The sequence below is a fragment of the Lactuca sativa genome, chromosome 2 (genome assembly GCF_002870075.4).
Source record: "Lactuca sativa cultivar Salinas chromosome 2, Lsat_Salinas_v11, whole genome shotgun sequence".
Lineage (NCBI taxonomy): Eukaryota > Viridiplantae > Streptophyta > Magnoliopsida > Asterales > Asteraceae > Lactuca > Lactuca sativa.
The window spans coordinates 41,702,191-41,718,562 of record NC_056624.2 but is presented as its reverse complement, the minus strand read 5'-3'; the positions used below and the strand labels follow the sequence as shown (position 1 = coordinate 41,718,562).

The following is a 16,372-nucleotide window of genomic DNA, read 5'->3' as shown; positions in this document are numbered from 1 at the left end:
TTATGAAAAGTATGCGATTTTTAAATGAAAATTTGTTAAAAATTTACGTCGTTACAATAATCTTTATAATGACCGACCTTTGAGCCACCACCTCAGACTAAGAGTCAATTCGGAACAGAGCGTTACAAGTGAAATTGTAGCTACGGAAATGAGTGCAAGACTATGGTGGGATCATAACATTCACAAGTGTATGTAATATCTTAGGTAACTAACTAAGCTTTATGTTTATTCATTTAAGTGTCAATGTTTTCACGTTGTTGTGGGAGCAAAAGGAAGGACACCATTTGATTGCATCGTATCCATGGATATGTTTTGGAGACTGCAATTGATTTGATTTTACTATCTTTGTTATCACTTTGGTTTTTTATTATGGTTTGAGATATGTGAAAAAATGGTTGGTTATCACACTTTTTGGAGTTAATTAAAGAAATGGTCTTTATGGTTTGGTCAGATTCGCAATTGTGGTCCCTAATTGAAATTTTTTATAGTTTGCATCACTTTGGTTTAAACATATTACAGTCCCGAACCCTTTGTCCAAATAAAAAGACCATTACACCCTTTAATTATCTTTTTTCTTTTCCTTTTATATATATATATATATATATATATATATATATATATATATATATATATATATATTACATTTTGTTCACTTACATTTTTTTTAATATTTTGTTCAAATAAAAATTTCTAGTTTTTTAATTCGTTTTTTAAATATTTTTTGGCGTTTTGTTTGTTTATATTTTTTTAAATCAATTTATAAATATATTTTTGTAAAAATTTTGTAAAATGGTTTGTTAAATGTGAATATGATTAACGTCGATTAGGTATAACATCATTTATTTTAATAAGATTAATATAGAGGCTAACCGAAATCCGAAATGGGTGTCAAGTTATACATAAACTAATGGGAATTTGTACAACTTGAAAACAAGTATCAATGCTTTCAAGTTCATTTTTTTTTTAAAAAAAATTGTTCGTTTTCGAGTTATACAGATTCCGATTCTCCTGTGTATAATTTGACACCCATTTTTGGATTCAGGTTAGCCTATATATTAATCATGATGAAATAAAGAGTAAATTACAGAAATTGTCCCTGTGGTTTAGGTAAAATTGCACGTTTCGTCCATAATTTTTTTTTTTCACTCGTACCATCCTCAAGGTTTCATTTTATTACGCGTCTGGTCCTATTGACGTTTTCTATCACTCTTCATGGTTCCTATTGACGTTTTCTTTTCCCTTTAACGAAGAAGAGTGACAGAAAACGTCAATAAGGACCAGACGTATAATAAAATGAAACCTTGAAGGCGACACGAGTACAAAAAAAAGTTAGGGACTAAACGTGTAATTTTACTTAAACCACATGGACCATTTCAATAATTAACTTTGAAATAAATAATTTTATACCTAATCTATGTTAATCATATGACCATTTAACAAACCTTTTTGCATTTTTTTTACGAAAAATATTTATAAAAATCTTTACAAAAAAAACAAAACGTCAAAAAAAAAACATTAAAAATATATTCAAACAAATCGTTAAAAAAACTAAAAAATTATATTTGAATAAAATATCAAAAAAAATGTATGCAAACAAAGTTTAAGAAAACATTTAAACAATATATTCAAACAAAAGGTAAAAAAAATATAAATTATAAAAAATATAAATAAATAGAATAAAATATAAACAACCTAAGGAAAAGAAAAAAGATCAGACCCTCCCCACGATCCCTCCTCATAGTTAGCGGCCCTCTCTCTCTCTCTCTTCCCAAACAGCATATCACCATCGCCCAATACCAAGTCATCTTCCTTCCCACTCCTAGCTTCAATCCCATTCTTCTTCTTCCTTTCTCAGACAAAAAACCCTAACCATCACCGTAGTCTCTCTTCACCGAGCATCAATACCACATATCAATACACTCATGATCGACCATCTCTCTGTAAGATTAATAACCAACAACACTGCTACTCCCTCTCCGCCTCTTGCTAAAAAAAATCCTAAAATGCCCCTATCTTTCTTTCTCTTTCGGCATCCCCTCATTATTCTCTCTCAAAAATCATGGCAAAGGTAAGAGAAATGAAATTTTTACATCCTTGAGCTCCTTTACACCATTCCCCTCAACCATAAGCACCCTCGCCACCATCCAATGTCACCCCCTGTTGTCATCTCCTACCACCACATGAAAATCCTAAATTGGTCACCATCATCTCATGTAATCGAGCCCTTCCTAACCCAAAACCCAAAAATGAGATTCTTACTTTCGTCGACATTCCACCTACATGCTTTTTCTTTATATCTCTCTAATTTTCATGGAGGAACATTGAGGAATGCATATGATCGAAGCTTGAATTCTAAGATGATGGGTCGCAATGAGGCCAAGTTGATTTCCCTCCTGGTATGTTTCACTTTCCCTGATCCGGTTTTAGTGAAAAGAGACTTGATGACTGTGTGATCATTGATCAATTTGAAGTTTAAATCATTCGATTGATGCAGGAACTTACCTTTATGTGTATTAAGTATGCTTAAATCTATGTCGGATCTACGCCATCGATTATTGGAACCAGAACAACCTGCTCTTTCTTCACCAGCTTCCCCTTTTTTGTATTCGGTCTTCAGGATCTCACCACCACTCGCACCCCTCCACAGCCGCACCGTCGCACCATCCTGACAACACTCACAAGCATTAGCAACCATCGGTCACCAAATCAATGAGTTCATCAAACTGTTTGCCTCCGGCGGAAACCATTATCGCAAATGGTATACAATATTAAAAGTTTTGTTTATTTTGTTTAAAAGTTCATAATTTATTCTGGTGGTTTGTCTTAATAACTGTTTTTTATTGTATGTAATTTGTTTTTGTAGATCTAAATACCCAAGAAAAAGCAAAGAAAAAAAGTGAAAGAGACATTTCTTGGTCCTTTTTCAGATCTGGTATTCCTTTTTCATTCCATTTTGAAAATGACATATTGTTTTTGTTCTGGTCTGTGTCGCGCTCCTATCGAATCATATACATATCTATTCTTTGATTAGTTGTTTCTATTAGTTTATTTTGTATGTTCCACTGTACAGATCCAAAATCAAGGCATTGGTTTATTCGTGTTCTGTATGTATGTAGTGCTCAGGAGGTGAGAACTTATTCTACCTTTATTTTTTTATAAACTAATATCATGTTTGTATAGTTCTTTGCATTGTTATACTTTTATTTCCTAATTAATAGGGGTTATGGCATCTTCTGGTCTTTAATAGCTTTATAATATTAATTGGTAGCTCAAAATATGTTGTGGCGGTAGGACTTTTATTTATTGTTGCTCTGGATTTTGCACAAGTCCGGTGCTATCATGTTATATAGGGAAGTTTATTATCTCTATTTTTTGTTTGAATTTTCTTAAATCTCTAAAATGTATACATGTGATGCCATGGTTAGATTTCTTTTTTGGTTTTATGATGAACAAAAAGTGTTGAGGCAATAAAAGTTGACACTGATGTTGCATGTCTGTAAGTCATGTTTGGAGGATGCCTTTCGTAGTGGGGTTAAGTACATTGCCTTTTCTGGTTAGTGGGATAAAGTTCAATGCACTTCAGTAAGTTTATGAAGATCTTTGTGTGGTTTGTACATCTTTGCTTATTGATCACTAGGCGAATGCCCGCACGTTGCGCAGAAACACCTATATAGTTGAAGTCTTTACAAATATATAATTTTTTAAATATAACAATAACGTTGTTAAATTTGATATAATAATTTGTATATACTAAATTTATATAATATATTTATTATTTTGAATTATATGATAATATATACATTTATTATAACTTCATAATCTTAATCGTTTGAATGAATTCTACCCGCGAGTTATACATGAATAAAATTAAATATAATATATGATTTGATGTTATTTATAGTTGTTTTTATTATTAATTAATTTTTAAAAATTTATTTGCTTAATGTTTTAATTTCTATCATTATAATTATTTAAAACATCAAACATTATTTTTTTTATTTTAAAGCTAACAATATAATCATTTATATAGAGTTGTTTTTAACTATTGTTATTGTAAGTTATTTTAAGCTACTTATTTGGAAATTTTTAACGATTATAAACATATATTTAATAAATATTTTAGTTAAATTGAGATTACAATTTAGTTTTTGCTTTTATCACTACAATTTATCACTTTTAACTATTTACAAAATATTTTTTAGTTTTTAAAATGGAACTGAAATTTATATTTGAGTTGACATTATAATGCGCAGAAACACCTATATAGTTGAAGTCTTTACAAATATATATTTTTTAAAATATAACATTAACTTTGTTGTTAAATTTGATATAATAATTCGTATATTAATTTGATATAATATATTGATTATTTTGAATTATATGATAATATATAAATCTATTATAACATCATAATCTCAATCGTTTGAATGACTTCTACTCGCTAGTTACACATCAAACCTAAAGTGTAATCATAAATAGACTACTTAATTTATGTATTTTATACAAATTGTTCAAAAATTATACCTTTAAAATGATAATGGTTTACATCCAACAATATATTAAAACTAATAAATTAAGTATAATATGTTAAAAGTTAAATAACATAATTTTATAAGTAGAATTAAATATATTATTTTAGTATTGAAATTTAGTTTATATATGAATACACTTTAGATTTGATACTTATTTAACCTAATTACCAAATTATAATTATTATTATAAAGAAATTGAATAGTCATGGGAGTTTCAAATGAATGTAGTGAAAGGAAAAAGAATGGGGGTTTCAAATGCATGAAATTCAAGAAAAAATGCTAGCTTTATAAATATGTATGATTTAACTGGTCCAATGGTCCGTTACATCCATAAGTGGTCAAGTGGTCTGCTTCATAATTGGTTGTGGTTGCATACTTCTTTAGGAAATGTATGTCTCTTACAACCTCTTGTTTATCCATTTTGTGTGAGGTACATAAGAATCATGTATGTAATAAGTAATTTTGTGCAAATAATGCTGTAAAGTACCATTGATTTGATGTGTGCTAACTTATGCTTTGAAATCAGTTGCAAGAGGACTTTCTGAATCAAAAAGTGAAGTTATTTTGGATGAACCATCAAAAATAAAGGAATTTCTTGATTTTGTGGAGCTTTGTGGTTTGGTTAGACCTAAATCTCATGTACTTTCATTTTACCAAGATTAGTGTCATGCTTTCTTCTTTCCATGTTCAGTAATTATAGTATTTGATTTTTGTGATGTTTGATTGTATAGGTTAGTAGGAAGTGGGAACGACAAAGTTGAAAATATAGAATCGGCAATCTTTTATACCTCCTATCAATGCTCGGATGAAGTCCATTACTGATTATGCCCGTGGGGGGGGATCTTATTTTGAGTTTGGCAAAAGTTTTTGAACCATTGTATCATATGGTGAAGGTGCAATAGTGTTTAGAGATCTTTGGAGTTTATAGGGTTGGATTCCGAGTATGATCTGAAATGAGCAAAATTGTGAAACGGAATTAAAGTTCATCCGCTTAGTTTCTTTGAAAATCTAACAACATCCCGTTTCTTTGAAACTTGCAATGGAATTAAAGTTCATCCACTTACTTAGTAGAAGAATATTTAGACTGTTATTTGAGTATTTTAGTGTTATAGTCTATTAACTTGACATAGAAAATGAGGAGTGCGAATGTGGAAGATGGATTACAAGAAATATAAACGTAATTGCTTTGATGACTTAAGTGACATATTGGTTTTGGGATAAGGCCTAAAGGGTTTGTCTCAAGTTTTTCAACTATATGTATAAGACAGTGAAATTATTTGTCTTAATTATGCTTAAATGCAAGAATGAGTGGTGTAATTTTGTTGCTTTGACTATAATGGCTTCTTACTTTTATTTCTTCCTACTAACGTGATTCTAATTTTAATTTATTATAATTTCGTTATCATTTTGTCAATTGTGTAATCAAAATCTTTTTGTCAATTCCTTCTTTGACACTTATTTATTTGTGTGATACAATCAAAACTACCAAACTAATTTTATGGGTAAATGTATTCAAAACTACCAAATTATAAAATAAAAATAATAAAGCTTTAAAAAAACACATGTGGGAGGCGAGAGTGATGATGGTTGAACACGAACTAGAACCGTTGATTGGTTTGACTGGCGGTAGGCAACCAGAGTAAATACTTTAAGTAAAATATGCAAGTCTAAGTTATTAATTTTCAATGTATTCGTATGTACTATAAAACAGATATATATAAAATAAAAATTATGTAGTAGTACAAAATTAAAATAACTAGATTATGGGTTTATGAGTTTTATTGTTTGATCTTATAGCCGCAAGAAACTATTCACCGAAATTAATTAATCACCGCTAGAAAATTATTCGTCACCGCCGCTTTACGCGGACAAACGACTATATATATATATATATATATATATATATATATATATATATATATATATATATATATATATATATATATATATATATATATATATATATATATATATATATATATATATAAGAATTTATAAATGAGTAATAGAAAAACAAAAGTTATAAAAAAAAAAAAGGATAAAATGGTCTTCATCTTGTCAAATCTTAAAAAGTTGAGAAAAAATATGCGTCCAACCAAACCACATGGACTAAAATTGTAATTTGACTCGATTTGAGTTTTGGATTTTTATTATTTTGAAATTACTACTTGTTTTTTTGTAATGTTATTACATCTTTTCATCTAAAAAGAAATATTTTCATAAGTTATTATAGACAAAACTTCAAAAATGGTCCCTGTGGTTTTCGAAAATATCAAGTTTAGTCCCTAAGTTCAAAAAACCTCACAGCTAGTCCCTGTGGTTTCAAAACTTTTAACAAATGGTCCTTTTCGTTAACTCTGTTAGCTTTTGACCGTTAAGTCAAGGGTATTTATGTCATTTCACTGCCACATGGACCATTTATGAAGATTTGCCTTACTTTGAAAAAAAAAGAAAAAAAAATATAATTATTTAATATTAAAGGGTCCCACCCTCTCTCTCTCTCTCTCCCTCTCTCTCTCTCTCTCCTCTCTCTCTGTCTCTCTCTCTCTCTCTCTCTCTCGTAAGTCATCCAATCTCTGCAAAATCTAGGGTTGTGTTCATCTTCGATTCCTTCTCATCCAACTTCATACTTTATTCATCCATGAAACCACCAAACATTTCAGAAATCCTGCTGTGTTTCTTCTGATTTTTCTCTATTTCTAGACAATGCTAGTTTCCCTGTTTCAAGAAACTATTAAATTTAGTTTATTTGGCTGCAACGAACTTCTTCAAAATCTAGTATATTTGAAAGATAATTGAAAGAAGGAACAATGATCCAAGATCACTTATTGTGTTCGAATAGTAATTGGATTCGGAGGCACATCAAACGTTCCAACAACTTGCTCTCCGATAGCCCTGGGATGATGATAGGGACCATAGAGGTTGGACAAATCTTCATGTCGATGCTCGAAAAGGAGACCATAAGGAGGTGAATATAGATATAAATTGTAAAAGTTTTTCTTCTTCTTCTTCATGGTTTTTCTGTTTAAACTAATAGCAACCTTTAATACTGTCTCCAATTCCATTTTTCCTTCATCTGAGCAAGATGAAGAGCCACCTGATGTAACAAGAAATAGTTGTGTGCTTCTACAATCAGAGGACCTGTGGGTTGTGTCAATTTGGGTAGCTGGTACACATTCAAAGAGGAGATACCTGTTTTCAAGATGGATATGAGGTCAAGATGGAGATATATGTTATGTAGGACCACTTATCCTTCGATTTCAATAAGAAACGAAGCCCTAACCCTTCGATTTTTAAATATCATGGCTCCGTGAGCAGACACCCTTTGACTTCAATAAGAAACGAAGCCCTAAACCTTCGATTTTTTTTAATTTCCTTACTCTATGAGCAGAAACTCTTCGATTTTAGTAAGAAAAGAAACCTTACTTTAAAAAATAATTGATTTTGTGGACCTGTAAGCGCAAAGCGGAAACAATGACACCAAGATGATATATATATATATATATATATATATATATATATATATATATATATATATATATATATATATTTACAGGTGGGATGCTCATGGTGCTTATGTCATGATAATGGTGCTTTACGCATCGAGGGAAGAGAGAAGAAGATGATAGTGATGGTCAACACTATGGAGAGAGAGAGAGAGAGAGAGAGAGAGAGAGAGAGAGAGAAAGAGAGAGAGGTGAGACCCTTTAATATTAAATAATTATTATTTTTCTTTTTTTTTTTTCAAAATAAGGCAAATCTTCATAAATGGTCCATGTGGCAGTAAAATGACATAAATATCTTTGACTTAACGGTCAAAAGCTAACGGAGTTAACGAAAATGACCATTTGTTAAAAGTTTTGAAACCACAGGGACCAACTGTGAGATTTTTTGAACTTAAGGATTAAACTTGATATTTTCGAAAACCACAGGGACCATTTTTGAATTTTTGTCGTTATTATATTTTTGTGAAATTTGTGTTTTTGTGGGCCTTAATTTTTCTCTCCACCGGGCCCAAAATGAATTTGGATCAACGTTGTATATATATGTGGGCTACATTTAATGCCTCATGTGTATACATATATAAAGAGTATACATATATAAAGAGTAAAGACGGAATGTATTTTCTTGAGTTATTAATTTATTATGGAACAATGGTGGTTTAGTGTGGGACTTGTATAAAGTATGAGTTTGTTGTATGATATTTATTTTTGAAATGAATACTAACTTAAAGAATAAAATAATTTATGATGATGTCATATGAACTTCATGTTGAAACGGAAGGGCAATATGCTACAAATAGTTTACGATCGGTTGTTGTTTATATTTACGGGTATCAGTTTAAACTACAAAGTGCTTATAGCCAATGTCGTTTTATAGTTAGGGAGAATTTTGTATATTATCTTACTAAATATCTAAATATCGTATTTGTCCTTCTTAATTTTTTTAAAATATTGGATTTGCCCAAATCTATTTTCTTAATAGTTTTTAACATTTAATAATCCATTTTTATATTCTTAAGTCATTGAAATTATATATCATACATATTTATAAAGCTATCATTTTTTTTGAATCTCATGCATTTGAAAACCCATTCTTTTTTCCTTTCACCACATTCATTTGAAACTCCCATGACTTTTCAATTTCTTTATAATAATAATTATAATTTGGTAATTAGGTTAAATAAATATGAAATCTAAAGTGTATTCATATATAAACTAAATTCAATATTAAAATAATATCTTTAATTCTACTTATAAAACTATGTTTTTTTTTTTTTTTTTTAACTTTTTACATATTATAGTTAATTTATTAGTTTTAATATATTGTTGGATGTAAACCATTATTATTTTAAAGGTATAATTTTTGAACAATTTGTATAAAATACTTAAAATATTAATTAAAATATAACATTATAGGCTCAACTTAAATATAAATTTTATTTAACTTAAACAACCCAAAGATTATTTTATAAATAGTTAAAAGTGATAAATTGTAGTGTCTTTCAAATAATGATTGTAAGTTAGTTAATAAGGTTAAATAAATATCAAACCTAAAGTGTAATCATAAATAGACTAAATTTCAATTTTAAAATAATATCTTTACTTCTATTTATAAAGTTATGTCTTTAAATTTTAACATATTATACTTAATTTATTAGATTTAAAATGTTGTTGCATTTAAATCATTATTAATTTAAAGCTACAATCTTTGAACAATTTGAACAAAATGCTTAAATTGTTAATTTAAATATAACATTACAGTGTCAACTTAAATATAAATTTTAGTTCCACTAAAAAAACCAAATAATATTTTGTAAATAGTTAAAAGTGATAAGTTATAGTGATAAATGCAAAAACTAAATTGTAATATCAGTTTAACTAAAATATTTCATAAATATATTTATATAATCGTTAAAAATTTTCAAATAAGTAGCTTAAAATAACTTATAATAACAATAGTTAAAAATAACTCTATATAAATGATTATATTGTTACCTTTAAAATCAAAAAATAATGTTTGATGTTTTAAATAATTATAATGATAGAAATTAAAACATTAAGCAAATAAATTTTAAAAAATTAGTTAAAAATAACAACGATAAATAATATTAAACCATATATAATATTTAATGTGTAACTCGCGAGTAGAAGTCATTCAAACGATTGAGATTATGACGTTATAATAGATTTATATATTATCATATAATTCAAAATAATTAATATACTATATCAAATTAATATACGAATTATTATATCAAATTTAACAACAATGTTAGTGTTATATTTTAAAAAATATATATTTGTAAAGACTTCAACTATATAGGTGTTTCTGTGCATTACAATGTCAACTCAAATATAAATTTCAGTTCCATTTAAAAGAACTAAAGAATATTTTGTAAATAGTTAAAAGTGATAAATTGTAGTGATAAAAACAAAAACTAAATTGTAATCTCAATTTAACTAAAATATTTCTTAAATATATTTTTATAATCGTTAAAAGTATCCAAATAAGTAACTTAAATTAACTTACAATAACAATAGTTAAAAACAACTATATATAAATGATTATATTGTTAGCTTTAAAATAAAAAAAACAATGTTTGATGTTTTAAATAATTATAATGATAAAAATTAAAACATTAAGCAAATAAATTTTAAAAAATTAATTAACAATAAAAACAACTATAAATAACATCAAATCATATATTATATTTAATTTTATTCATGTGAAGTCATTCAAGCGATTGAGATTATGAAGTTATAATAAATGTATATATTATCATATAATTCAAAATAATCAATATATTATATCAATTTAATATATACAAATTATTATATCAAATTTAACAACGACGTTATTGTTATATTTAAAAAATAATATATTTGTAAAAACTTCAACTATATAGGTGTTTCTGTGCAACGCGCGGGCATTCGCCGTGTATATATATATATATATATATATATATATATATATATATATATATATATATATATATATATATATATCAAGGTTGTAAAAAACGCTTGACGTTAACTAGTCAGTGGACTGGGGTTAAGCGATTAATCGACTAGGCGGAGATTAATCGGAGGATTAATCGGGGACCATTAATTGCTAAATTGTTAAATTTTAAAAAATTAAATATGACTAATATCATATCAAAGTTCATAAATACCACTAATATCATGACAAAATAGGTTAATACGATTAATACAACACTAATCATGCCTCAAATAGCTTCCATTGAGATAAAACTTCTTTAAAATGTTAAAATTTCATCGGTTTATATTCTTTCACTCATTATGTATGTAGGGATTAATCGCTAGGCGCCCTCTAATCGGTCGAGTAGCGCCTAGGGATTAATTGGAGATTAATCGGGACCTAGTCGGGATTTTTACAACAATGATATATATATATATATATATATATATATATATATATATATATATATATATATATATATATATATATATATATATATATATATATATATAATCTGAAGGAGCTTATTAACAGTAATTTTCCATGTTTTTGGTTTTGAGCACAAAACTTTACATGTTTTAGGTTTTGGCCACAACAAGTTTGGGAAATTGACAATTTTAATCCTTGAATTGCTTTGTTTTGTAGTTTTGGCCACAATAAGTTTGGGAGGTTGACATTTTTGGTCCTTGGATTGCTACTATCTTAATATTTACATAAGCAATCTCTACTTTAAAATTATATTTACATAAATGGTCCTTATAATTATAGAAATGGTCCATTTATTGATAACAAATTACGGAAACGGTTGCTTTGTGATTTACACTTTTATCACATATCTTTTAAAGTTTTCCGATTTTCACCAAAAACGGCATAGCCGTGCTTTGTTTACTAGTTAAAATAAAAAGTGAATGGATCATAATGCCCTTTAATCTTAAAACCCTTTTGCCTACCCTGATAGATCGGTGGTATTCCCAACAAATCCCCAATTGGATGTGCCATAAATTTCCCCAATCTTTAATGAATCGCAACCTCTTCAAATTAAACTCAAATAAGTTAAGGCTGCCAAATTGGGTTCCAAATATAAGTTGAGGCTGCCAAATTGGGTTCCTAATACGATGATGATAGCTTCTTCCAAATCATAAAAACCCCGACTACGTAAAATTAGAAAGAATTTATGAAATTTAAGAAACAAAACATGAAAATAGATACGTAAAATTAGAAAGAATTTATGAAATTTAAGAGAAAAAACATGAAAATAGATATAGCTTCGTAGCATGTTTTTCTTACTGTATTTTGAGATAAAAACAAACTTCAACTTTACGATAAAAAAGAAAACACAATAAATTTGAAGAAACTAAATAAAGGTATAATAGACTTTCTTACATATATAGCTTTAGATAGTTATGTATACCGTAAGGAAATGAGTTTAGAGCTACTACTAGAAACTTGTATTATGAACATGAACCAACATACATTACCTGCGATATTCAAAATGGTAACAAGCATCGATGTCAAATTCTCAACGAATCTTCAACTAAATAAGAACGAAGAGGATAATGAATCAAAAATTGATAAATTCAATAGAAAATAAAAAGAATGGGAAAAATAGTCAATTGATAAAAAAAAAGATTTAAAATAATTATAAAATATGTTTAAAAGGATAAAAATAAGGATTTGGGCAAATTTGATATTTTAAAATTTTACTAAGGATAAATATGATATTTAAAAAAATGATGGGCAAATATGATATTTTGATGTTTAATAAGAGTATATACGAAATTCTCTCTCATAGTTATTGTATTGGAAATTGTAATTGACGATATAAACTAGCTGTTTTAAAATGGAAAATAAATTTTTTTAGGTAAAACTTTATATGATAAACAAAGTATCGATCTCATATTTTCACAGGTTTTTAACAAATACGGGTGTTTTTGGGATTAAAATGTTTATTAGTTTATTCCGAAATTATTTATTTAAAGTGATTATTAGTTTATTCCAATTTAACACGTAATAAACATTCTTAGGTGTTCGGTTATATTATAACGGTAATAAACTAATCTAAATATTTTTATTTAAAACTTTGTTTAAATGTCGAATCTTCCTGTTCTAGTAAAAGAATATGTTTATTCTTTTTTGGTTATGTGACACCTTATTATGACATATAATTAACGTAATGTCACTTGTCAACCTATTGATTTTTTCTTTTAAAATTTCACAATTTTTACTCTAATTAAATTAAATTAATAACATTATAATAAAAATTAAAATAACATTAATACAAATTATAATATCACGTATTTACTTAAATCAACGATTATAATTTCATAAAATTAAAAATTTATCTTTTAATTAAAAATTTATTTAAAATAATTGATTAATTGTTTTTATTTTCTACCATAAAAATTTAATTAATTTTATAACCATACTTCATACGTATTATAAACTAAAGTAAAACTAAACTAGTAAATTAATAAAGCATTTTTAAATAACATAAAAAGTTTTAAATAAACGATTCCAAACCCCTCGATTTATGTTTTAATATTTTTGTTTTATCAAAAATCAAATCCAATCTTTCTTATAGTTAATTTTATTTCATTAAACATTAACATAAATTTCCATAGTATTCTCAAACGAGGTCACAAATCAGAATCCAACAACTCAAGCTCGATCCTATTTGTTATCACATCCGGAAAAGAAGAGAAAAAGAAAAAAGCTTTGTTATTCTAATTATTTAAAGGCCACCAATTAGGGTTCATCACTTGTTCCCATTTCAATCTATTCTCTTGTGTTTATCCGCTTCCCCTTTTCCTCATTTCCTCTCTTCTATCGTCGTCGATCGAAACCCTAGCGTCCGTGGTAACTAACAAGCAAAAATGACAGGAAAAGCGAAGCCGAAGAAGCATACGGCGAAGGAAATCCAGGCGAAAGTGGACGCGGCCACGACCAACAGAGGCGGCGGCAAGGCCGGAGTTGCTGATCGGACCGGTCAGGAGAAGGGAGGTCACGCTAAGTTCGAATGCCCTCTCTGCAAGATCACTGTACCGGATGTTAAAACGATGCAGATCCACCATGAATCGAAGCACCCTAAGCTTCCGTATGATGAATCAAAGATAACTAACCTCCATGCCGTGCTCGCACCCGTCGCGGATACATCCAAGGGTCGCCCTGGTGTTCGTGGTAGTCTCAAGAAGTGAAGATCTTCATCGATTATCACGGATGAATCGTCAATCTCCTCTGCCGATTCGATTTAGGTTTAATTTCTCAATCTCGTGTTCCTTAAATGGATGATGGTTTCTGTTGGTGTGTTGTTGAAAGCTAAGCTATGCTCTTATACTTATTTATATATTTCGATCCTAAAATCTATTATCTATCCTTTGGATTGCTAATTATTTTTCGTTAGGTAGATAGTTATGATGATCTTGTTTGTTTAATCTCATATCTTCAACATCTTTCTAATAGGAATCATGTGTTCAAAGTTGCGATATTAGATAAAACTTTTGTTCAGAGTTCTTGATTTCTACACCTCTAAATCTTTTCTATGGTATTCGATTTCCCAATTAACAAACGTGAAAGTTGCCATAAACGTAATGATTTTCTTGTTTGTTAGGATCAAAATTAGGAGATTTGATGAACAGGTTGTGAATTGGTTAATTAAGATGAAAGTGAAATTACCCACTCAACTCTTGCTTTAATCGATTGCTTCTCTTTTTCCCTATTTGTTCTTTGTTCACATATTCGCCATTGTCGGCGAAGGGGGTGTCATGGCAGCTCACCTCTTCATTTGTACGGACGCCTTCTAATTTTGTGTTCACTCTTCCTTATGATCAAATTCGGAAAATGTTCACCTCTTATTTTTTCTTAATTTATTTTTACTGTTAAATTAAAACGATATAATTTAAATTAAAAAAATAATAAAAGAAATCTTAATTAACACAAAATTAATAAAAATGAAAATGTTTTTCTTACTTGAAAATAAAAACTACATAATTAAAATTAGAAAACAAAACTAGAACATAGTAATCATCAAAATACATCACACCAAATTTTCTTCCGAATCCTTAAATCCTTGATTTTTAGCTTCTTAATAAACTCGATTTATCTTTAAAGGGCTAAAGCAAAAGGGCCAAGAAAACCCCAGCAACTCAATCAATATCAACAACATGTCGTGACCGGTTAGGCTTGGTTGATTTTGTCAGAAAAGAAAGTAGGTTTCGGGGGTTCATTGATTAGTACACCCCCGGTGCTGGTAAGGTCGGGACCGGACTTAGCACTTAGGAGCTCTTTCCCTGTGTGAAGATCCTTCAAAGAAAAACAAAAATGATCCTAAGTGTTTTGAAGTCCCTCTCGACTTTGGATCTTAGCACCCAAAAAGTCTGTTTGTAGAAACGATCTAGGCTTGTATTCGGAGTTTCCTTGGGGTTGGTAAGGCGAAATGGGGCCACCCTAGCCCATTGAGTGCTCTACCTCGGGTCATCGACATCATACGTTCTACTGAAATAGATTTCGCGGAAAACCAGCTATATCCGATCTTGGTTGGCCTTTCACCCCTAGCCACAAGTCATCACCGTATTTGGCAGCCCCTTTATTTCAAATAGAATACCTATCCTATTAGCTCTGAATAGCTCTGAAGCAGGAAAGATTCTTTGCTTTTCTACACTACATTCTAGACGGAAAGGAGATGGTTGTTGAACATCTTCCTAGGCCCCTTTCATTGTACTCTTCCCTTCTTCTTCCCTTTCTTGTTATAAAACGTGAACTTTGAGCTTTTTGTTCTTGATAATCCATCATTGTTTTTTTTTTTTTCGATAATTTTCCGATAAACGTTGTTTCTTGTAATGAGATGACAACGTATCCTATGAAGTAGACAATGATGATGATAAAATAAATATGAAAGTTGTGAGCGTTGGTTTTGTGATTGAAAAATGAATGAAAATGTTGGTATTCATAAAGTTTTTAAAAGAAATTATATATAAAAAATGGGGCAACTACTAGAGTTCTAGAGAAGAAGAAGAGACAGAATGTGGTGTCTAATCTCTTTGAAGCGACCCTCAGGCCTCGTTTGTTTTTCTACATAAGTACTTTTTGAGCACATTTCACTTCTAGCGGATAGACGTTTCGCAAGTGCACGTCTTCTTTCGCAAACTTGGAAAAAGACAAAAGACATTTAACCACTTCCAAAACAAACAACACCTTAGTCATTGCATCTCGCACAACCATATCACCCCACTGCGTGATAGGTATGAGTACCCCTTTTGGTCCTGGGGCTCTTGTTTGATGTCACACTTTTTGATTGCCTAGTATACAATTTTTGTTTTTCTTTTAATAATAAAATATTAAAAAATAAATAAAAACGTAAA

At 28.9% G+C, this 16,372-nt stretch overlaps 1 protein-coding gene across 1 annotated transcript; it reads left to right on the top strand.

Moving 5' to 3' along the window:
* The first annotated feature begins 13,681 nt into the window (after positions 1–13,681).
* Positions 13,682–14,401, top strand: LOC111892801 (protein METHYLENE BLUE SENSITIVITY 1). Its single transcript, XM_023888843.2, has one exon. The coding sequence runs from the start codon at positions 13,889–13,891 to the stop codon at positions 14,207–14,209; it is 321 nt and encodes a 106-aa protein (XP_023744611.1). The 5' UTR covers positions 13,682–13,888; the 3' UTR covers positions 14,210–14,401.
* The last annotated feature ends 1,971 nt before the right edge of the window (positions 14,402–16,372 follow it).

What these genes read in the sequence shown, in the direction of transcription:
- LOC111892801 (XM_023888843.2), top strand. Translation starts at nt 13,889, where the DNA reads ATGACAGGAAAAGCGAAGCCGAAGAAGCATACGGCGAAGGAAATCCAG.